The sequence below is a fragment of the Physeter macrocephalus genome, chromosome 6, assembly GCF_002837175.3.
Source record: "Physeter macrocephalus isolate SW-GA chromosome 6, ASM283717v5, whole genome shotgun sequence".
Classification (NCBI taxonomy): domain Eukaryota; kingdom Metazoa; phylum Chordata; class Mammalia; order Artiodactyla; family Physeteridae; genus Physeter; species Physeter macrocephalus.
This window is the reverse complement of record NC_041219.1, coordinates 63,014,944-63,039,518: the sequence shown is the minus strand read 5'-3', so window position 1 is coordinate 63,039,518 and position 24,575 is coordinate 63,014,944. Positions and strand designations below refer to the sequence as shown.

Here is a 24,575-nt window from a genome sequence, read left to right as displayed (position 1 = left end):
TTTTTTTTAAGTCCTGAAAGATGCTTTATTAACTGTAAGGGTTCTTTTATTTCTGAATTAAATTTAGCAAGAAGCTTACTATGAAATGTTATTTGCTGGCAGGCTTTCATACTGAAGTGTTTCACTTTACCCTGATCTAAAATAGTGTGCCTTCCAAAGCTACTAGTGACAGGTACAAGCAAGAATACAACTTTACATAGTCAAGGAACATTTGTTTCTCTTATAATGCACTGTTTCAGGACTTTGTCCTCTCTCTGGGCCTTTTCCTTTTTTCAATCTTAAACTCCAAACTGTAGAATTAAACTCCTTGACTAAAGTTTTCTGTAAGACAATTTATCTTCTTTGTTCCAGAGCTCTGGGTGGCCTACATTTTTTTTGTCTTCAACGAACAGTCTTGCTCTTGAATGAAAGACTACTCCTTTCATGTTAGTATTAGTCACTCACACGTATTAAAGAACGCCTGCCCTCTTGTGTCCATAGAGACTACTACAGTAAGGAGTGAATTAGCAAGTTTATCATGCCAGAACTACTCTGGGAGTTCTAGCCTATGGAGCTTTTCTACCAGAGTTTGCTCAAGGCTGCCAAGTATGGTTGTACAGTTCAAACACTGCAGAACAACCTCAGCCCGAGAGCTGAATGAACAGTCATCAAGGGACTTCCCTGGTGGCGCAGTGGTTAAGAATCCGCCTGCCAATGCAGGGCACATGGGTTCGAGCCCTGGCCCGGAAAGATCCCACATGCCATGGAGCAACTAAGCTCGTGCGCCACAACTACTGAGTCCGCACTCTAGAGCCCGCGAGCCACAAGTTCTGAAGCCCTGGGGCCTAGAGCCCTTGCTCCACAAGAGAAGCCACCGCAGTGAGAAGCCCGCGCACCGTACGGAAGATGAGCCCCCGCTCGCCGCGACTGGAGAAAGCCCGCGCGCAGCAGTGAAACCCAACGCAGTCTAAATAAATTAATTAAATTAAAAAAAAAAAAACAGCCATTGAAATTCATCTCGTACTTTGCTTGTCAATCACGCCTCCTATGTCTAGGCTGTGTCTTGCCAGAGGAGTTGCCCATTAAAATTGCATTCAAGGCTGCCATCCCGTCATCAAGCTTTGCACCACCTGAAGTGTGCCTCCTTCTGTCATTTATGCAGATCGCCGTATTGGCTAACGACAGCCTCGTGGAGGCTCATCGTGAGTTAGTTGTACACCGCTCTCATCATGTAACTTTCCTACTCAGAAATTTCCAGGAATTAAAATTCAAAATTGGAGGTGAATGACATCACGTAGTCCCAGGTTATCAGAGGGAGGGAATAAGGAACAGAGAGGCAAGAGGAGAAGTGCTAAATTTGTTGGTGGCCACGCAGGGAACGAAAATGCCGGCCTTCTGACTCCCAGCATATACGCTCTGAAGTCTTAGGCCATCCCGTTATTTTACCCCACCCCACCTATCCCTGTCGGGCCTAGAGTAAATGCACAATAGCTTGTTTGTTGAGTGAATGAATGAATGACTGTCTTGGCCCCGCTTCCCAGAACACGCACCCTCCTGTGCTACATCTACTGCTGCTGTGCGCCTCCACCCATATTATCGTCCCCACCTGTGAAGCTCACTGCTCTCTACCTGCTCAACACTTAGACGGGCTTCAGGACTGAGATCCACTTCCTCCACGAAGCTCTCCTCTTCCAGCCTTCGTCAAGCCAGAAGAGGGAGCGCCATGGAGGCTGAGCAGAGGTGTTCAGACTTAGCGGAAGAGCCCTGGACTGGATCAAGGACCTGCATTCCAGGCCCAGGTCTGCCAGGAGCTGGCTCTGTGATCCTGGATAGACCCCATCACCTCTCCTCTCGGAGCGCCATTCTGCTCTTCCTAGTTGTAAAGCGTCAGACGATACTGGTGTTGCTCAGTGCGTGGCATGCATGGTTCTAGGGAGGCGACATTAGGGAGTTCCTGAAAACGCATTTTTTTGCATGTTAGTAGAAATGTATTTGCTTAAATGTACTGGTTTTGGGGGGAAAAAAAACCCCAAAACATTAGACCCATGGTTCCTCGGATATTATTTTACGTGATAAGGCTGAGTATTTTAAGTTTGAAAAGAGAGTTCATGTAAGGAAAAATATTAAGTAAGTAGAGCATAATACAAGTAGTAACCAGACATGGCAAAAATAATAAAGTAGTATAAAAATGGTGGGAGTTTGCGAAGCCCTGGAGGAGCTCACCACCCTGGTTCCTTTGAACTCTCCCTGGGCTCTTCTCTGACCTTAATGTAGCACCGCCAGTTTGTCCATCACTGTTTGTTAGTTACTGACGACAGTATAGCCTCTCTCATTGTTACAGCTGTGTCTGATATTCCTTGATCTCTACCACACTCATCACAACATAAATCACAAAGTAGGCCTTTGAAAAAGACTTGTGGGCTTCCCTGGTGGCGCAGTGGTTAAGAATCCGCCTGCCAACGCAGGGGACACGGGTTCGAGCCCTGGTCTGGGAAGATCCCACATGCCGCGGAGCGGCTAAGCCCGTGCGCCACAAGTACTGAGCCTGCACGCCATAACTACTGAAGCCCGCGTGCCTAGAGCCCGTGCTCCACAGGAGAAGCCACAACAATGAGAAGCCCGCGCACCACGACGAAGAGTAGCCCCCGCTCGCCGCAACTAGAGAAAGCCCGCGCACAGCAACAAAGACCCAACATAGCCAAAAATAAAAACAAACAAATAAATAAATAAATTTATTTTAAAAAAAGACTTGTGGCTCCGCTGATTTTCCAACATTTGTAAAACACATTGACCCAGAGTGTCAAAACCATGTTCACTTTTATAAATGTAGATGCTTTTTCTTCTTAAAAAAATTATGTAGACTCATTACATAAAATTTGGAAAATACAGAAAAGGAGAAAGAAAGAAAGAAGGCATCCGTATTCTTACTATCCAACAATGAATCCTGCTAATATCTCCCCCTAATTAAAAGTTCTCCTGGAAAATCCTAGCAAGTGAGGATCTACTCTGTTCGTCATTTTGGAAACTTGGAATAGTCCCGATTTAATGCATTCTTGTCATCCCAAATCATAAAATCAAACATTTTCTTTTTTTTGTTTTGTTTTGTTTTGTTTTTTTGTGGTACGCGGACGCCTCACCGTTGCGGCCTCTCCCGCCGCGGAGCACAGGCTCCGGACGCACAGGCCCAGCGGCCATGGCCCACGGGCCCAGCCGCTCCGCGGCATGCGGGATCCTCCCGGACCGGGGCACGAACCCGTGTCCCCTGCGTTGGCAGGCGGATTCTCAACCACTGCGCCATCAGGGAAGCCCAAAATCAAACATTTTCAATGGCAAACCCAGGGATGGAGGTCCACTGGCACCTTTAGAAACGGCAGTTGAGTAACTGCCACAGAGGGGAACCAAAGCTGGGAGAGGATAGTAATAACGGACACTGCAAAATGCGTTGTGTACACAAAGCTCTGTGCTAACACTGATGGCTCAATATTTTGCATATGTGTTATGCTGATTTGTATATTCATGTTTCTTGTAGGGTTTTTGGAGTCTCTGGACGACTTTTACCTTCTCAGCAGTGGTTTGGTATTGCTGCAGACCACAAACAGCGTGTATAATAAAACCCTACTGCAGCACGTGGTACCCCAGTCTCTCCTGGCCTGGCAAAGAGTCCGGGTGGCCAATATGATGGCAAATGGAGGCAAGCAGTGGGCAGAGGTCTTTTCAAAATACAACTCTGGTAAGTGGCCCTGCAGAATAACTTCTAGGCATGTACATACGTTTAGATCTGGAGTTAACCAGTAAAGCCATACCCACGCCCTGTCTTCATGTCTCCCGATATTTCAGGCACGTATAACAATCAGTACATGGTCCTGGACCTGAAGAAGGTACATCTGAACTACAGCCTTGATAAAGGCACTCTGTACATTGTGGAGCAAATTCCTACATATGTAGAATATTCTGAACAAACCGATGTTCTGCGGACAGGTATTTTCTTCATGCTAGAAGTCTGGAAGTCTGATGTGTGTGTGTGTGTGTGTGTGTGTGTGTGTGTGTGTGTGTGTGTGATGGGTAATATGTGGCGTGTGAATGTATGATGCGGGGAGTATATGGTGGGGAAGGAAGGAGGGGAATGTCGTTGCTAGTCACACAGGGAAAGAATGAGGAGGTTCAGCACAACATGTAAAACCTGCACCTCAAACTCTTACGTGACAGCATAATCTACTCTTACGCGTAGACTGGGACAAAGCCAGGCAGTCACAATCTTATGACTACTTATGGTTCCAATATTACCTTCTCTCCTGGGTCCCCAAGTAAAACTTTTAGTTCAGCAACTATTTATGGGAGTGCTCCTCCGGCCCAGGAACTGGAAAAGCGTGGATGTAGAATCCCCAGCACACAGTCTGACAGGGAAGCAAGGCACCTAAAGAAGCTATTAGAACCCAGAAAGCAAACAGCAGTGATAAGCTCTGGTGTAGCAGACCTGGTGGCGAGGCTGTCAGTGGGAAGGGATGAGAGAAGGCGGTTCTGGAGGGCAAAGGTCACAGCCCAGACATTGGAAGTACTGGTTTTGGAGTCACATTGCCTTGATTTGACTATCTGTTCCTCAAAATCTTATCCACTCTCTCCAAGCCTCACTTTCTTCATCTGTAAAACCTGACGGTAATGGTACAGGTCCCTAGTCACTTATTTGTAATTACAGAATCTCAAAACTCGAAAACTAAAAGTTCTTTGTTCCTTTGTTTTTTGTCCTAGCTCACTTGTGGTAGCAAAATATGACCTGATCTGAACTCACTCGGTAGCAAAAACTAACTTGAACTATTTGTAGTCTCTATTTATTTCCTCTCCTCTGGAGAGAATTTATACATCAGGCTACAGAGTTATCAATGTCTTTGGATTATGAGGGGCTCCCCACAGAGACTGCAGCGTCATCTGTAATTGACACACCATTGCTGTTCTAAAATCTGGAAAACCCTGAATTCTGAAACACATCTGGCCCCCAAGAGTTTTGCGACGTGGGAGTGTGGACCTTTGCAATTTCACAGGGTCGTCACGATAATTAACTGAGATAATTTTTGTCAGTTCTTGAGCACACTGCCGACACTTAGCAAGTACTAACATCTTGCATTGAACATAGTGCTCAGGACACATAAGAAGTCCTCACTGAATATTTGTTAAATAAATGAAAGAGAAGATGATGTCTGTGTGGAGGTTTACAGGCTAGAAAGGAGCTCAGCAATTTGACAAGGGGACAAGGTCAAACAAATAGAGGCATGAAGACCGTGGTGTGAAGGAGAAACTATTAGCCCAAGACAGCTAGAGAGAAGGCTGTGACCACAGAAGATAGGTAGTCAGGGGAAAATACAGCCTTTGGATCCTGCTGAGCAGTCAGTTTAGCCTTTATAGAAAGTCCAGAGATAAACCCATGAACCTATGGTCACCTAATCTACGACAAAGGAGGCAAGAATATAAAATGGAGAAAAGACACTCTCCTCAATAAGTGGTGCTGGGAAAACTGGCCAGCTACATGTAAAAGGATGAAATTAGAACACTCCCTAACACCACACACAAAAATAAATTCAAAATGGATTAAAGACCTAAGTGGAAGACTGGACACTGTAAAACTCTTAGAGGAAAACATAGGCAGAACACTCTTTGACATAAATCGCAGCAAGATCTTTATTGACCCACCTACTAGAGTACTGGAAATAAAAACAAAAATAAACAAATGGCATCTAATTAAACTTAAAAGCTTTTGCAAAGCAAAGGAAACCGTAGGCAAAACAAAAAAACAACCCTCAGAATGGGAGAAAATATTTGCAAACGAAGCAACCGACAAGGGATTAACTTCCAAAATATACAAGCAGCTCAATATCACAAAAATAACCCAATCAAAAAATGGGCAGAAGACCTAAATAGATATTTCTCCAAAGAAGACATACAGATGGCCAAAAAAAGCACATGAAAAGATGCCCAACATCACTAACTATTAGAGAAATGCAAATCAAAACTACAATGAGGTTATCACCTCACGCCCGTCAGAATGTCCAACATCAAAAAATCTACAAACAATAGACGCTGGAGAGGGTGTGGAGAAAAGGGAACCCTCCCACACTGCTGGTGGGAACGTAAATTGGTGCAGCCACTATGGAGAACAGTATGGAGGTTCCTTAAAAAACTAAAAATTAGCCTTTATCCTTTAGAAAACTGGAGTCTTTGAAAAGGGAGAACAGACAGGTCAGAGAGAAGACAAGAGGAGAATTAGGAAACTGTTGAAATAGATCAGCTGAGAGATGAGAAGGAACAGAACCAAGATGATGTATGGATCCTGGGGATCAGGGCTGGTGCTTCATTTCCCAGGTCCGCGAATCCATTTTGTAACGACACCCAGAGGGAACCGCCTCACTCCAGGGTGGCTCCTGCCAGCTAAATGCATACAATGTGCATAAAACAGAATTAATTAAGGTGGAAAATTCAATTGCCAAGAAGATCAGATGCTACCAAGTAGCGAACCTGCCTCCTCTTCTTGTTGGAAAATCCACCTGAGAAGTCAAATCATTAGGTGGTTACTTGGTTGGCATGGCAGTTCAAAACCGAGAGCCTAGCTGTCTGACTTGGTCCTAAGAGCCTGATAATAATAGGAAGCCGCTGATTATATGATGGTAGATTCAGGTTCTTTGCAATCCCATTCCTAGATCCCATGAAGAAATCTACCCTGGGACTAAAACAAGTTGATGCTGATCTGTCTGTAGTTTGTTCTGTTTTGTTTTCCCCCAGAGGCAAGAAGAACACAGAGTTAAATTCATTGAGTGTCTACTATATACTTGACATACCTTTTACTTATATTCTTTTGTTTGACCTTCATAACATATTTCCAGATAAGTAGTATTGTTACCATCTTACTGTAAGGGAAGAAAGGCTCAGAAAGAAACGTGATTTTCCTAAATAATTAAGCGATATCATATAGCCATTTAAAAAAAAAAAAAAAAAGTCCCGCAGACCTCCTAGTATTTGGAAGCAGCTGTGATATGTCGATAGAAGCCCTGGGTCTTTCTTACTGTAAGGGAAGAAAGGCTCAGAAAGAAACGTGATTTTCCTAAATAATTAAGCGATATCATATAGCCATTTAAAAAAAAAAAAAAAAAAAAAAAGTCCCGCAGACCTCCTAGTATTTGGAAGCAGCTGTGATATGTCGATAGAAGCCCTGGGTCTTTTTAGTCAGAAGGAAGGCATTCGACCCCTCTGAACCTCTGTTTCTTCCTTTAGAAGGAGGGATGTAATATTTATACATCAGCAGGTGGTTGTGATATCATACAAGATACTCTATTTTAAATCCTTTTTTAATCGTGAAGCTTTATGAAAATGTGAAGTATAAAGCAGCCATTTTTATTATTCATTTGAGCTATTCACATAGAGAACTATAATTATAAAAGTTAATATTCATCTAGTGCTTACCAAGTACCAGACCCTGTTGTAAGCTGCTCCATCTGTTTGAACTCATTTAATGCTCACAATGATCCTTATATAAGGTAAGTAACTATCATTGTTCACATTTTATAGATGAAGACACTGAGGCACAGAGAGGTTAAAAAATTCGTGTAAGGTCACATACCTAATAATGGCAGGACCAGGCTTAAGATCCAGGCAGTCTAACTCCCAAGCTGTATAACCTAGGTATACTGCAATAATAAATGGGACTTTTAGCCTGCACTTTCGATGTTGTCTTTATCTCACTTCTTCCTGATGCTGGCTCTGTGCCCCAGGATCAGCAAGGTTGAATGTCTTGTCATTCGTTTTCTCTTAATAACTTCACCCCCGAGTAGGGGATCCTATCAAACAGTAAGAAGGGAAAAAGGCAGACAAGGGCTAAGAGAATATGGGAGTGGGAATTAATCCCTGAATGGTGAAGGTTGACTGACTGACTGTCCTCTGGGCAATACCCTAGGCCACTGTAATCTGAGCTGTTCCTGAAATGCTGATTTTACTAAAGGTGTGTCACATGTTTGACACCTAGTGACGTTGGCACACTGTGAAGCTTTGAAGGAAGCTGAGCCTTTATGAATGTTTAGCGTCAGAGGAGTTAAATGCCTACTGGAACCTTAAAGACCGTCTCCATTCCCCTCACGTTATGAACTCTTCCTTCCCCTCCTCCTGCTACTAAAAGGGGTTGGGGGAATGAGGGTAACTGCCTAAGGTCTAGTCATTCAACCCTGAGCCTAGAATTCAGATTATCTTCTGCTTACTAGATTGCTTTAAGAATTTGGGGTGAAAAACCAAAGAATCCTGAGGCTGTTCTTCCCCTGATGGAACAATCTAGAGGTTCCTGAGTCTGTGAATTTCAAAGGATCTGTTTGACTGCCAGGGTTCATAGTCATTATTTTCTATGTAGTATCATTTTGTAATTCCACAGCTGTGCCAGTTTTCAAAAGAAAGTACCACGAATAACATTTCTTTTGTTTCCTCTCTCTTCTGTCTTCTTCCCTGTCCATCCCACCCTTCCCTCCCTTCCAATTCCAAATTAGGATACTGGCCCTCCTACAACATTCCTTTCCATGAAAATATCTACAACTGGAGTGGCTATCCAATGTTGGTTAAGAAGCTGGGTTTGGACTACTCTTATGATCTGGCTTCACGAGCCAAAATCTTCCGGCGTGACCAAGGGAAAGTGACCGATATGGAATCCATGAAATATATCATGCGCTACAACAGTACGTAGCACATTTCTCAAGAATCATTCTTCAAAACTCCTTTTCTTCCCCATGGATAAGGAATCCATGTAATTTTATCATCTCTGTACTAGAAGGAATTATAAGAAGTTATTGAATTATTTAGTATTCAGTTGAGACTATGCATATTATATACACAACAAATAGAATTTTGTCCTCTTTTATAAAAATGATAGGGAAGAAGATTCTACATATTTTTTTAACTGAAAAAGTTATATGTAAAACACAGAAGAAAGAACCCACGTAGGGTACTTTTTTTACCCGACCGCCCCAAACACAGATTTCCTTACAAGGAGAAAAGCAGCTACTAAAACAACAATTATTCATAAACACTTTATTTTTGATGAACAGTATCGAGTCAGATTTGTATTTATTTTGTTTAAAAAATGTATGTACATTTGTCCTCTGTTACCTCTCTTGCATCCATTCTTCCCTGTGCAAGGTTCTTGAGACCAGGCTGAGCCTGGAGCAGGGGACTTGCGGTTGCCTCTTCCCAGTGCAAGTCGGAGGTGACTTCTGTATATGGGAGCAGGCTGGGCCGAGGAGGTCTCTGGGGTATACTCTCTGATCATTTAGGCTTTAACAGGTCCAGTTTACTGTGGATAAGTGGATCTCAGAATGGTCAGTGCTCATTCTTTGCCCCATCACTGTTTCCTAGATTACAAGAACGACACTTACAGTAAGGGTGATCCCTGCAATACCATCTGCTGCCGTGAGGACCTGAACTCATTTAATCCAAGTCCTGGAGGTTGCTATGACACCAAGGTAACACGCTGTTGGTTGGTTGGTTTTTTTTTTTAACTTTTTGTTCTATACTGGAGTATAGCCAATTAACAATGTTGTGATAGTTTCAGGAGCACAGCAAAGTGACTCAGCCATACATAACATGTATCCATTCTCCCCCAAACTCCCCTCCCATCCAGTCGCTATTGGTTTTTTAATTTAATTTCCACCAGTACCTAGGCCTTTTCAAAGGCAGAGCTGCAGAGGTTTTTATGGCATAAAACATAGTAATGTCTCTAAACACAAACTCAATTCAGGAATCAGCTTTTTCAGAGATTCTGGTGGTAGGTCCTATCGCCTGACTTCCAGTCCCTGCTTGGCCACTCAGCTGTAAATCACATAATCTTTTTTATGCTTCTGTTTCCTCATCTGAAAAATGGAAATTAGAGTACTTGCCTCAAGGGCTGTTGTGACGAATCAACATTTAATAGCTATAAAATGTTCACAGCGGTACTTAGTGGGTTATTTGTAAATGTACACAATCATGATGATGATGATGGTGCTATTGTGGAGGTTTTACGTTTTACCAGACCGGCCCAAAGTCCAGAGAACATATTGAGAGCAGTGTGGTTTCACGTTAAACAGGAATTGAACGTAGCTGAAGGAACAAGTATTGGACCAGATGCTCAAGCAATAGCGAGTTTTCACTGTGCTAGAATTGTTAAGTGCTGTAATGTGTCTCACAATACAGGTAATAAAGAGTTTGCAGTGGGCTGAAGCCCACTCATGTAGGCTTGTGAGAACCAGTTGTTGAAATAGTTGACACCATGTTGATAGCTTGAAATGGTGGAATATTTACATCATGGAAATCAGCAAACACTACAAATTGGGGTCCTTTTCCCTCAGAGAGCTAGTTAGTTAAAAATTTACCAGCACACTACTGGACTTGGGATGTGCACGGCTGTGGGTTAGCCATCTAGTTAGTGGGAGGAATCATTCTACCGCAGCCTTTTGCACTTTCGGCTGGGGCATGTGTCTTTTCATTTGCATCTCCAGTCCTAAATTCTAGAAGAAATCCGTTACAAGCGGAGTTAACTGTTCTATCTGAAGCTCTGATAACTGTAAGAATGCCAACCCCCCCCCCATACATTATTTTTTCTATCAGCTTAATGTCTAAACAGAATATGCTTTAGAATAGTTTGAGCCTAGCTTTAGCCTTAATGATGACTCTCAAAATGTTGTTGTGTAAGAAAAATTTAGTGGATGTAGCGAGCCTGGCACACATGAAGCCCCAGTGAATGCTTTTGCATTTATTTCTTTTTAATGGTATTTGCAAACATTCAGTAAAGTGTGTGCAAAGTGTTATATCCATTCCAGAACACAAAAAGAGAATTACTTGAACTGGGGAGAACCCAAGCCAAGCTTCCATCTGCCAAATTTTACTTTTGTCAGGAGACAAGAGCCTGCCAATTTTTCATCAAAAGTCTCTGTTGAAGCATATACTTTAAAAATATCATTTCTCTTGAGCCATTTTGAATATGAGGAAAATCAGAAGTTATGAGACATTTCCTGCTTTTCCCTCTAAGCTTAAGATCTGCTGCTACCCAATGTTCAAGTGTTTTTAAGAACCACGGACCTCACTTTTTATCGAGTTCCTTCTACTCTAATACTCGTCAGTGCCCTGATTAATAACAACTTTTACTGAGGAATTAATCTATTCTAGGCACTGCTTCAAGTATTTGCCCTCATTAATCCTTATGACAACTCTTCTATGAAGCAGAGTTTTTTACAAATGAGAAAACGGAGTCAAAATACGTTTTGGAGCTAGAATTCCGAACATGAGTAACCTGATTCCAGACCTCACGCTTTGGGCGGTTAATTTAACACACTTCTACTCGTCAGTGCACTTTCGAACGCCAGATGGATACAGAAGAGCATTATTGTGGAAGCTTGTAAGATTTTATTTTAAAGGGAGCTAATATTGTCTTTGGGCAAAGAGCAGGAACTACGACAGGGATGGAGTCTAGCTTTTTCCCAATGGTTTCCTAAAATGTCCCCCTCTTCTCTCTTTGCAGGTGGCAGATATCTACCTGGCATCCGAGTACACAGCCTATGCCATTAGTGGGCCCACAGTACAAGGTGGCCTCCCTGTTTTTCACTGGAGCCGTTTCAACAAAACTCTCCATGAGGGCATGCCAGAGGCCTACAACTTTGATTTTATTACCATGAAACCAATTCTGTAAGTTGACATAAAATGGAGGGAGATGAGATACCAAGGGCACTATTTTAACTACGTTTTCCCATTCAGAATTAGTCTTAATAAAATATAATCAATCCAGTCTATATCACTTTCATTTTTCACTGCCAATTTTGTCATTTTTAAAACAAGCATTTACTATAGGGTGGAGCACTGTAGAAGAAAACATTACATATGATTGATAAATGACAATACCGTTTTAGCACACAAGCTTATACTCAAGAAAGTATGGTAGAAACTGCTCCCTTGCTCACCGAAATCCATTCTCTGCTTTTAAGCCTGGCCCCGCAGACCACACCTCCCAGGCTCCCTTGGGCAGCTGTGCCACGTGGCAGAGTTCTCGCGAGTGGACTTTTCCAGGCCTGGCCCCTAACAAACAGCCTGTACTCGGCAGGCTCTCTCCCCTTCTCCCAGCTGGATGTGCTTAATGACAAAGCCCTAGGGGGTGGTGGGACCTCCAATAGGGATACTCCAATAGTGTTCTTTTTCTGGTCATTAAGAAGCAACAAATGAGTCTTTTTCTGGCACAGGATAGGCACATAACATAGCAAACTTTAATGTTGTCTCCCATTAGTTAAAAGCGGCATATCTAGGAGCAACTCTGCAAAACGAACTTTTCTTTCAAAGCTGGAGAACTGTATGTGGTTTGAGTACCGTGGTACTGTCAAGTTAAGTTAAACGAACCATACTGAACAGTGTAACAGTGACTCTTAACAAGGTGAAAGACTCCCACAAGAAAAAAAAAACCACAAGGGCTGAGAATAATCAGAATGAATCAGCGTACACAGGATGTTAAAAACCCAGTAGTTTATTTCAAAGTATAAATTTCAGGCTTGCTGAACAAAATCCCACTACAGTTAACACTTACTTATACAGACAACACTCTACTGTACATTTAAAAAAGAAAAACCCCACAAAAACCTTCAAAACCTAATAAAAATAGGGCAACTTGCTATAGCCCAGTTTCTATTAGACATTAAGAAGGTCTTACATTGTCTTACTATTTACACTTTCAACCGCAATAAAGAAAAATCAGGCTGCAAGTTTACTACGAAGGAATAATTTTTATATTTCATTTTGAAATGGTTGATAAAACACTAAAGCCAGGATTTCCCAAAAGATGTCTGACTGCCCAGGTACCTTATTTACAAACAAAATTTTTTTTAAAAGATGGCAATTAAATATAAATGATGGGTATTACCTGACTCCACATATTAAAAAAATGAAAAACTTATTTAGCATGATAAAATAATTTGACCAGAAGACAAAGCATGTGTTTGTATCATCCTATTCCTCCCCACTGGCTGGCTCAAGGGGAATAAGTTTTAGGAATTGGATAAACCTGCCGTACTAACAAAACACCTTATAGGAATTGTTCTAATCTTTTTTTTTTTTTTGTCCCAAAATTTTAAAAAAGGGGAGGGGGCATCATTTGCCCAGTAAATAGTAAGGCAGGCAGAATCATACATTGGCTTTAGATAGAGTTATTTTCAATAATCTAATACTGGGACATGGTTTTTCTGGAAGTTAAAATAAAACAGGCCAATGATAAAGCTAAAGTAATGAAAAAATCATAGGATACTGAAATAGCCCAAGAAGGAAAGTCCCGGAGAGCACTTGGAAGCATTTGCCGTAACCTACTGTGCTAAGATCACAGTGTGTAAAAGTGAGAGAGGAGGTTACCACAGGCATTATTTTGTTAATCTTGTACAGTACTGGAAAATTCGCAGGACAAAAGTGTATGCAGTATTAACACCTTGCTGCATAAATGATCATTTTGAAAATGTAAGCAAAAGAGCAAACAATAAAAAAACTACGTAAACACTTAATCCAATACAGCAAGAGAACTGTATGGTGCGGCCCGCCTAAGGAGTTCTGCTGACAGATGGTCCTAAGATTCCAAGCTCCTTGCTTTAGGTCATTTTTTTCAATTAAACCTTTCATTTACTGTCTGGCAACGGGGGTCAGGAGAGTGGGGAACACCTCTCTGTGAGGCAAGTGGTATCCCAATAAACACTCACTTCTCAAGGAAGAAAGCTCTACTCTTCACTTCTCTCATAAACTTCTACTGTGTTATACAGCACACAGTTTTCTGCATATTTTAAAAAGTGAGTCCAGAGAAGCACAGGGATATAGTTACCTCATAAAGTTACCTGTTAACAACAGATGTCTTTGTATGTAATTTATAAATTTACTGGCGAGAACATAATTTTAAAATGTGAGGCTTACACTTAAAACAGGGTGAAGATTACTCTGACAAAGTGCAAAGTAGAGAGTAACAAACATCACAATTACCTTTAAATGTCATATAAACATTTAATCCTATATTTCAGGTTGAAGTATCAGAAGTTTCCAGGATTTCCAATAAGACAATACTTACACAAGTATTGTCAGGCTAAAAAGGTAGCAAACTTGCAGTCCCAAAATGGGATTATCAAGCTAATTTATAACACTCTGTGAAAAGACACTGTGAAATTTAAAAAGGTACCACGGAGTGTGAACTGCTATTAAAAAAATCTGTAACCAGTAGCTACTTCTAGTTGAGTCCTCCATTCTCTGTCCCCAAAGAAACAAACCAAACAAAAACAAAGCACTCCTCAACATTAAAACCTGCCCCAAATAAAAGCCTAGAGTTCTAGCCTAGCACCCATCAGTAACTCCAATATAGCTGTTGCCTATAAATCCCATGGCAGGCTAACTGAAGGAGACCATCTTATAATATCTTTTCCCTCAAATAATCACAATTTCTCTTTATACCTTCCCTCCACCACCTGTAATAAAGAGTTTTATTTTACTGTAGAAAATCTATTTTTAGGGTTACTATTTAAGTATTTCTTTTCTCTGACACAATATAGGCTAAAATAATATTTTCATTCTACTGGGCTTTCTTCACCTGATTATATAATGCTATGAAAGCTTTAAAAAAAAAATGGATTAGTGAATATAAATAAAAAACGTTCACCAAGGGAAACTTTCTAGGCTAGGTAAGCAAATTATTATCAAGTGACCACAAAACCGGTCAATAAAGAACAATTTTGAACGTGGGCTTTCTATTCTGTAGACAGGAATGATCTTGAACACATAATCAACACTGCAACCATTGCAGGTAAAAACATATATACATGCAGATATAAGATAGGTGCTCACACACATCTAGAAGATCATCAGTTTCTCCCTTTAAAATTTTTCATTGGCATGACATTGGCAACTTCCTTACCATCATCATTAGTCCTAGAATGAGTAACGTCTACATAGTTGATTGGCAAATACGATTAGTGGAAACTTTAATTCTTATTGTGGTCTCATTTTCTGAAAGCAAAGGAAGATTTTGGATTTACTTTTGGCAATCTGTAGGCTTTCTTCAGCATCAATCAAACTTCACACTCAACATGACAGTACACTGACCGGTAAAAGTCTCTAAAGAGTTTCTTTACAACTAGAATGCTTCCTTATAACAAGCCATCGGAGTTGCAAACAAAGCAGCATTAATATTGAAGCCATAGCTCCCGCCGATAATTCCAGAAAAAATTAATGACTAACTTATTTAAGAAGGTAGGAGTATGAATTCAAATATGATACGGGAATATGACTTGCAAAATTTGTTTCACAAACTCCACAAATTCCTTTCCAAGTATGGCCAACCACACTCTCACCCCCCAAATTACACCAGCTCTCCTGTCTTAAGCTGTCTACACTCAAACACGTACCTGATACCACGTATAGCTGGCACTCATAATGAAAATCCATGACCTAAGCTGAACTTGATTAAAACTTTGAAGAAGAACAGAGATGCACAGAAGTTATATCTAATTGTTACATAAAATGACTCCAAAGGATATACTTTAAAATCCTACCCAAAGCTGACATACGGTAAATCAGACAAAACTTAGCACCATCAAAACAAAGTTAAAAGATTAAGACAGGAAGAATGATAGGAGAATAAAGAAGAAATGGAGCTTTCCCTTTGATAGTTTACTCACTGTATTTTGTGAATTTTACTATTTACCTCCTTTGAAAGAATACTATGCTTTGGGTGATAAGGTAAACTAGAATTGCTTTCATCATCTCTAAAACCTTGTGCAACATAGATACCAAAATATATTTGAAGGAAAATTTTCTTACACAACGTGGTCCAAAAATAAAAAGCATTTATGTTCTTGGAAGAAAAGAGCAAGTCAAATTTTTGGAGTTAAATGTGGTGATGTCACTGATGAGACTTTATAAAAGGCTTGGTCTAAAATTTACTTGAGGGAGATGTGCTACGTTTGGTGGAGATAAAGGAGAAATGAGGGTGAAAGGCTGTCAGGGAAGGGTAAATAATAATGGACAAATGGCCCTGTTTACTTTTGTCGTTAATCTTTAAGGCACAAAATAAATGGAAAAACCAGATTAGAAAAAGGAGGGCCCATTGCAGATCTTTTTCATCTGACTGACAACCCAGAAGAGACAAAAGAAAAGATGAACAGATCCTTTCCTGTGTTCAAATTAACCTATTTTAAACTATTTAACCATTTTGCTTTTTATGTTTTCTTTGGGTTCCATTTAGATTCAGTTTAAATCATTTATCTATGAACCTACAGATCTCTGAGGAGCAGAATCATGCCAGATACATACCTCAAATCCTTTGATCTACTTACTTCACACTGGAAGAGAGGTAAATTTGAGAATGAAAATGGGAGATTCCACTGCAATAAACATATAAATACAGAAAAGCACAAACACTCACACATATACCCCAGCCCCAAAACTAAAGCAAGGTGCACATTTACATTGCAAAACCTTGAAGCTTGAATTGTTCAGGAAAAGATTCTGCTTTATGGGCTGAGTTTATTCTGATTATAAACAAATGTACTGTACACACACATCTGTCCAAGAAATCTTGCACAGTGTGGATTTTACAGTGCGTATCATGCACAAGATTAAAGCGAGACCCAAAGTGGAACTTTTGAAAGAGGAAGAGATAAAGGCTCCAAGGTTTAACTGCTCTGGGAAGAAGAGATCACATCCGTTGACTGAGGATCACAGAAAGGTCCAAAACGTCCATAAATATCCTTGGCTCGTACTGCAAAGTAGTATTTGCTGCCAGATACAAACTGGGTGAGAGTGCATGCCATGGGCAAGGGAAGCGCCTTTACTTCCCCAATCTTCTTCCACTGGGAGGGCACAGTGGCACTGGGCTCCTCATGGTAAGCATACAGATGGTAGCTGTCGACGGCGGCACAGCTTCTGTCCACCTCGAGGACGCTCCAGGACAGCACAATGCCGTTTTGACTCTGCACCCGGGCTAACTTCAAGTGCGGCTTCTGAGGCGGTGATGTGCTGGCGGCCTCTGGCGGCAGGCGCTGCGGCTGCGGGGCTTCTGGTAAGGGCGCCGGGTGCACAGGGCGTGAGGGGGGCTCCTAGAGGAGGAAGAGGCACACCAGTTTATAATGGCTACAAAGAGAGCCGCTGCTGAAGGCAGAGCACAGCATCCTAGAGACTATTTAGAGGGGCTTCACCTTACACCAAGGACCCTGGGAGACACCAGACCCCATGCCATTTCTGGCAAGTTCTAGTTGATGATTTGTAACCAGTCACGCCCGCACGACGAGAGCTAAGGTTCCTCCCGCTCTACGTTCGAGGTCTAAAATACTGAGTTTTCCTTGGGAAACAAAAGCCCTTGCTGATGGAACATCGTCTTGATAAAAAATGAAATAAGCATCTACTTCTAACAAAATAATTTATGATTTGATGATCTGTACTACAGATACTTATTTTAATATAACATAACCTTTTTAAATAACATGTGCGGCAGTCTATCATGTAAAATTTGAGTATCAACTCTACTTTCATTTTCAAACTGTTTTTCCATATAAAGACAGCGGCGTATTCCTATAAGTAAGCATATTTAATGCTGAATGTATATTTTGTTCTTGGTCAGTTCTTGGTCAGCACGAAAAAGGTGACATTTATATTGGACTGTGAAAGATAGAATTTAGAAATGTAGAAATAGTCACGGACCTTTCTGCTGGGAGGTAAAAGCATGAGCAAGGGCATGGGGCTATGCAAGTGAGGGGATTTATGGGCAAAAACAAGTATTAACTTTTATTTAGATATCGGGTATGTGAAGAAGAACGTACACATTTGGAAAGGTAAGTTAAGGCCAGATGACAAAAATGTATGAGGTATGACCCTGGGCTGGTTACTCAACCCCTCTGTACATTAGCTGCCATACCTATAATAAAGGTATTAAATAAAAACTAAAGTTAGAACATGAAAAGATACTTTTTAAAATATCCTTTTTAATACTCAAAAATGCTCTTTTTAATTTAACCATGAGTTTAAAATGGTCTATTTCACTTTGGATGCCCCAGATGTGGACTCTTCTTATACACGGTTCACCACCACAAGCAAACGCAATAATCCTCAACCATCATTCCCCACAAACATTTGCTCACAATGGTAAGGTCTATTTTCTTCAATAAACTTCTGCTGGAGACACAGAAGACGTGTCATTTCCTTTCGATATAACCAGTTTAAAGAAAAAAGTGCCAACTGCAATGATATTTGACGGCTTTACAGGTGAGAATTTTGTGAAGCCAAGCATCCACACGTACAGTATGCACTTGTGGTGGTCGGTGATGCACTGTGAGCTGAGGTCCTGTTGATCCCAGGGTTAATCCATTGTTTACAACGTATGTAGTTGCTTGAGGCACTCGAACTGTAACACCTATAAAAGAAAATTCAGTGACAAAATTAGAATTCTATTCCAAATTTGGTAGAACACTGAATTGAACATTTAAAGTCAGTAAAGTGATGTTTTTAAAATTCAAAAGGAAAAATATTTCTATTTTTCCTATAAGTCTATACTCAGCTAAAGTATTATTTCAGCATGAGGATAAAGAAATTCTCACATATGCGAGCTACCAAAATAAAATCTACCTCCGTGAACTCTTCCTCAAGTAGCCACTGAAGGATATATGCTCCCCATGTGAGAGAGAAAATCAAGAAAGAGGAAAACAGGAGACACACACAGTGAACAGGAGGTCCAGCACAGGAGAGAAATAAATGCAGTCCCTACCAAAAGGACTGTAACCAAAAATCCTAGGAAGCACTGGAGGTAGACATGTACAAGGCGCTCAGGTCAGAATGGAGCAGCATGACTCTAAAGAGAGAAAACTTGAAGCTATCTTCACAAAGATCTCTGCTGCCTCCAGGACAGGCAAGTTATCCTTGCCTGGTGTGAATGAGGTTCCTCTTTCTTTCCATGCCCTGCTGATCAGCTGAGGATACTCATTTCATCCAACAGAAAACTCTTCTGACATATATCAGGGCAACAAAAGCAGAAAATTTAGAAGCCACCCATGCCTCAACCATATTCCTGCCTTATATTCAGTACCGCCATGTACCCTGACTGGGGTGAGCCCAGTTTCCTGGAATTCATTCATGACACTGTTGACTGATTTCCCCAGAGAAAGCTCTTGTAAACTTGAGAAAGCTGAAGCCAGAATGTGAACCAAAGACTCTGCTTAGTTTATTTTCTCCTAGAAGCCATCACCTAATAATGGCATTACTGAAGTTTCTTTGAACAGCTGGATTTGCCCTTGTTATTAAATTTTGCAAAACTAAGTATTTTTAGTGATACCTATATAGATTGCAAAACCATACAGAAAAACAGAAAGTAAGGATGATGGTTACCCCTGATGGAAAGGGAGAGGGATGCAATTAAGGGCGGGCATATAGTAGACTTTTGGATACTGATAAAGCTCTATTTCTTAGGCTGGTGGGGAGTTCATACATGGTTCATTTTGGCATTTTTCTTTAAACTTTAAATATACCTTTTACAGAAACTTGTTTGTATGATATATTTTACTACTGAAAAAATATATATATTTTTTCCATTTGTATACACATACATATACATATGGAAATTAACAAGTTACCTTTAACATTTTCCCATCTTTTATTTCTCAGCCACTTCCCATACCTTTAAGACTCTCTCACTGGAGGCTATCCTTTACCATTATCTCCGTCTGGGCTAAGTCACAATTGATCATTCCCACTTTAACTAGGCAAGGTGTCTCTTACTAGAGTACAGACCAACATCAAATAGGGTACCGTGATAGTATAGGCCATAAATAATTAAATTGAAGACAACACCTAGAACACATATCATATAATATACAAGCCCAATGTTTCTGGTTAACTCTCCTAAGGGAAGAAAAATGAATTAATAATAGTTTTAATATGATATTTAGCACTTTTTGTTAAATCTAATGTCAATATAAGCTACTCCAACTAAGTGCTAAAGAACTACATGTAACTTGGAGCCATATACAGGAAAAGAGTCTCTTACTATTTTGGGGATTGACCTGCCGAACAGCAGGAGCCTGCATAACAGTTCCTCGCAGGGGAGCCTGAGCTGGTGGTGCGGGGAGAGTTGTATAAACCACTTGATGGTTTGCAGGAGCTCTTGGTACAGGGAGCCTCGTGGTCACCTGAGTTACTGGACGATGCGTTACATTCACGGTGGTTGGAGCTAATGAAAAGCAGAAAAATATATTAAAAATGCAGTAAATTCTATGCTAAGTAAACAGTATTAAATGATAATTAACTTTATATAAAATCTGATTTACTATAATAAAGAGAAATAGAAACAAGCGTCTCCTTTTGTAATCGTGAAAGGTAAGAATGATAGGGCCAATCAAAATTAATATTACTACAATCCAAGCTTCAGAAGAAAAGAGTACCTCAACCGGGTCCAATGCCCTTCCTACTCTAGTTTAACTAGATAAATAAGCAAGTGAAGATGAAGAAAGGGTTTAGACCTTGAGAGTATGATCTTATAGGAGTGATTTAAAAGAGTAAATTTTCCCTTCCTCAGTGTTAAATTATTCTTAGCAGAGCGGAACTTTCGGCCCTCCAGGCCTTCTACCGATAGGTATAAATCCAAGAGAGTAACTCTGTGTTCCCACAGTTCAAAAAAACTGGCTATTATAATTGACATTTTCTTCAGATGAGCCAAACCATCTCTTACTCAAAACAATAAAACACCCATTAAAATACAGGCTTCTTCCTTCTCTACTATGGCATTCCTCCTAATTTATGTTCCAGAGAGCATTAATGCCTTGAGTGATATTAACACATAGTTCTCAAAATATGAGTCCTAAATGTTCAACTGACAGCATGGAAGTACAGTAATGATTTCAGGAGTTAACAGTTTCTTGTTAATAAATCTCTGAATTAGAATTACATTTTACAAATGACCACATATTAACTGTATAATAAAAATCAATAATAAATATACTTTCATATGGAAAAATGGGCTGTATAATAAAATAAATTTGGAGGTAAACACTGGATATAATAAAGATAAAGAGACGGCTTAGTCTTTACATATACGAACTTTCAACGTGAGTCTTTCGAAAGAGGAAAAAAGTAAAGTATACAAGGAGGAATACTTATCTCTTCATCTCCTTATTCCCCATTTTACTATCTATATTGTTCATGGGTTTGCATAATGACATTTCCTTCTCAATTATCTAAATTAGGTGACTGTCATTTTAATTTATTTCACTGGATCAAATTCCATGTGAGCTCAATGTATACCTTAATGAGGAGAGTGCTTCTATAAGCATTTTGCAGATAAATCTCTTAAGCAACAGGCTATTTTTTGAAGAAGACAACCTGTCTTGATTGGCTTCCAAACAGATTAGGAGATACAGGCTACATCTTGAAAATGTCTGATTTATAGCTTCTTGAGAGGTAGCAGGTAAAATATTAGTGGTTATCTTCTGACAGTAGTGTTAGGCCAGTTGAAACTATTATCATTTAAAAATTCTTGATCGATCAGTCAATTATAACTTCTTGGTTATAATCAGAATGAATCATTACACTCATCCCTTCCAGAGAAACTATATTCATTTCTGCTGTTTACAGTGGCAGATGACAAAGACATATATAATTGAACTCTTCTTTATAACTATTCTTTATCAGTGCTGCTACTTAAGACTGTCCACGAAATTAAGTCATACTGCATTCAAAAACATACATTGCCTTCAAAATAACAATGAGGACTATTCTTAATTTTCTAAGCTTTTTAAAAAATAGTTTATAGTTTTAATAACTTATTACTAACATAATTAGGGTTAAAATCCAGTTCATCTCAAGGGAATGAGAAGACAAGCCACAGACTGGGACAAAATATCTGCAAAAGACATATTTGATAAAGGACTATTATCCAAAACATACAAAGAACTCCTAAAACTCAACAATAAGAAAATGAACAACCCGATTAAAAAGTGGACAAAGAATCTGAACAGACACCTCACTAAAGAAGATAACAGATGGCAAACAAGCACACGAAAAGATACTCAACATGACATGTCATTAGGGAGAGGCAAATCAAATACCAATGAGATTCCACTACGCCTATTAGAACGGTGAAAATCTAAAACACCGACACCACCAAATGCTGGATGTGGAGCAACAGTGCCTCACACTCATTGCTGGCGGGAATGCAAAATGGTACAGCCACTCTGGAAGGCAGTGTCTCACAAAACCAAACATATTCTTCCCGTATGATCCAGCAATCACGCTCATTGGTATTTACCTAAATGAGCTAATTTTCTGTCTAATCTTTCCACTCAATTTCATAGTCATATTTCACTGCAGGCAAAACTAAAGTTTCAGCTTAGTGATTCAGCACATTTACCTGTAGGTAGTAAGTGTATGGTTGTCTGAGATGGTCCACTTGTTGGCACCCCAGATGGCTGAAGAGGCGGTGCTGGCTGGATGGGTTGCAGTGGTCGAGATATAGGCTGAGAAGAGCTCATGGTTGACACAGGAGTGTGATTTATCTTTTTAGGGTCTGTTAATTAAAAGTGGCACAATATGATTATTGATAGAAAAAAAATTAGAAATACAAGTTTATCCTTGCCATTCAGTCACATTTACCCCTAAGAGAACAATTTCTTTGTATTTTAATTAAGTGTACTTTTGCCAATTTGAAAACCAAGTCAGGACACTAGAAGCCCCTTCGCGGGCGGAGACTGCGGGTGGCGGAGGGGGGAAGCTTCAGAACCACGGAGGAGAGCGCAGCCACAGGGGTGCAGAGGGCAGAGCGGAGAGATTCCCGCACGGAGGATCGGTGCCGACCAGCACTCACTAGCCCGAGAGGCTTGTCTGCTCACCCGCTGGGGCGGGCGGGGGCGGGAAGCTGAGGCTCGGGCTTCGGTCTGATTGCAGGGAGAGGACTGGGGTTGGCGGCGTGAACACAGCCTGAAGGGGTTAGTGCACCATGGCTAGCCGGGAGGGAGTCCGGGAGAAGTCTGGAGCTGCCGAAGAGGCAAGAGACCTTTTCTTCCCTCTTTGCTTCCTGGTGCGCGAGGAGAGGGGTTTAAGCGCACCGCTTAAAGGAGCTCCAGAAACGGGCGTGGAGCTGCCGAAGAGACAGGAGACTTTTTTTTGCCTGGTGCGAGAGTAGAGGGTAAGCACACCGCGTAAAGGAGCTCCAGAGACGGGCGCGAGCCACGGCTGTCGGCGCGGACACCAGAGACGGGCGTGGGACGCTAGGGCTGCTGCTGCCGCCGCCACCAAGAGGCCTGTGTGCGAGCACAGGTCACTCTCCACACCTCCCCTCCCGGGAGCCTGTGCAGCCAGCCACGGCCGGGGTCCCGGGATCCAGGGACAGCTTCCCCAGGAGAACGCGCGGCGCGCCTCGGGCTGGTGCAACGCCACGCCGGCCTCTGACGCCGCAGGCTGGCCCCGCCTCCGTGCCCCTCCCTCCCCCCCCCCCGCCCCCCCGGCCTGAGCCACAGCGCCCGAATCAGCTGCTCCTTTAACCCCGTACTGTCTGAGCGAAGAGCAGACACCCTCGGACGACCTATGCACAGAAGCGGGGCCAAGTCCAAAGCTGAACCCCAGGAGCTGTGCAACCGCAGGAGCTGTGCGAACAAAGAGGAGAGGGGGAGGTCTCTCCCAGCAGCCTCAGAAGCAGCGGATTAAAGCTCCACAATCAACTTGAAGTGCCCTGCATCTGTGGAATACCTGAATAGACAGCGAATCACCCCAAATTGAGGAGGTGGACGTTGGGAGCAAGATATATTATTATATTCCCCTCTTTCTCTTTTTTTGTGAGTGTGTATGTGTGTGCTGCTGTGTGAGATTTTGTCTGTATAGCTTTGCTTTCACCATTTGTCGTAGGGTTCTGACTGACACGGGGTTTTTTTGTTTTTCTTTTTTTATAAAAATTTTTTTCTTAATAATTATTTTTTATTTTAATAACTTTATTTCATCCTACTTTATTTTATCTTCTTCCTTTCTTTCTTCCTTCCTTCCCTCCTTTCTTCCTCCCTTCCTTCCTCCCTTTCTTCCTCCCTTTTTTCCTTTCTTCTTCCCTTCCTTCCTTCCTTTCTTGCTTTCTTCCTTCCTTCATTTCGTCCTTCCTTTCTTCATTCCTTCCTTTCTTCCTTCCTTTCTTTCCTTTATATTTTTTCTCCCTTTTGTTTTGAGCCGTGTGGATTAAAGACTCTTGGCGCTCCAGCCGGGCATCAGGGCTGTGTCTCTGAGGTGGGAGAACCAACTTCAGGACACTGGTCCACAAGACACCTCCCAGCTCCACGCAATATCAAATGGCGAAAATCTCCCAGAGATCTCCATCTCAACACCAAGACCCAGCTTCACTCGACGACCAGCAACGTACAGTGCTGGACAACCTATGCCCAACAAATAGCAAGACAGGACCACAGCCCCATCCATAAGCAGAGAGGCTGCCTAAAATCATAATAAGGCTACCGACATCCCAAAACAAACCACCAGACGTGGACCTGCCCACCAGAAAGACAAGATCCAGCCTCATCCACCAGAACATAGGCACTAGTCCCCCCAACCAGGAAACCTACTCAACCCACTGAACCAAC

The 24,575-nt window shown here is 41.4% G+C and overlaps 2 protein-coding genes across 4 annotated transcripts in view; one reads left to right on the top strand and one right to left on the bottom strand.

Moving 5' to 3' along the window:
- Positions 1 to 11,773, top strand: part of PLBD1 (phospholipase B domain containing 1) — a 72,199-nt gene extending 60,426 nt beyond the window's left edge. Inside the window, exons 7-11 of the mRNA XM_024128965.3 lie at positions 3,509 to 3,709; positions 3,817 to 3,957; positions 8,493 to 8,678; positions 9,355 to 9,461; positions 11,495 to 11,773. Coding sequence (XP_023984733.1) covers positions 3,509 to 3,709; positions 3,817 to 3,957; positions 8,493 to 8,678; positions 9,355 to 9,461; positions 11,495 to 11,662 — 803 coding nt within the window. The 3' untranslated portion in view covers positions 11,663 to 11,773. The remainder of the gene's footprint in view (positions 1 to 3,508; positions 3,710 to 3,816; positions 3,958 to 8,492; positions 8,679 to 9,354; positions 9,462 to 11,494) is intronic.
- A 671-nt stretch (positions 11,774 to 12,444) lies between these two features.
- Positions 12,445 to 24,575, bottom strand: part of ATF7IP (activating transcription factor 7 interacting protein) — a 121,676-nt gene continuing 109,545 nt past the window's right edge. For 2 of the 3 annotated variants that reach the window (XM_024129064.3, XM_028491043.2), the window contains exons 12-15: positions 22,370 to 22,525; positions 20,012 to 20,194; positions 18,273 to 18,385; positions 12,445 to 17,075 (exon numbers count right to left, since the gene is read on the bottom strand). In XM_024129064.3, coding sequence (XP_023984832.1) covers positions 16,653 to 17,075; positions 18,273 to 18,385; positions 20,012 to 20,194; positions 22,370 to 22,525 — 875 coding nt within the window. In that variant the 3' untranslated portion in view covers positions 12,445 to 16,652. The remainder of the gene's footprint in view (positions 17,076 to 18,272; positions 18,386 to 20,011; positions 20,195 to 22,369; positions 22,526 to 24,575) is intronic. The other variant, XR_003680263.2, reaches the window with a different exon arrangement.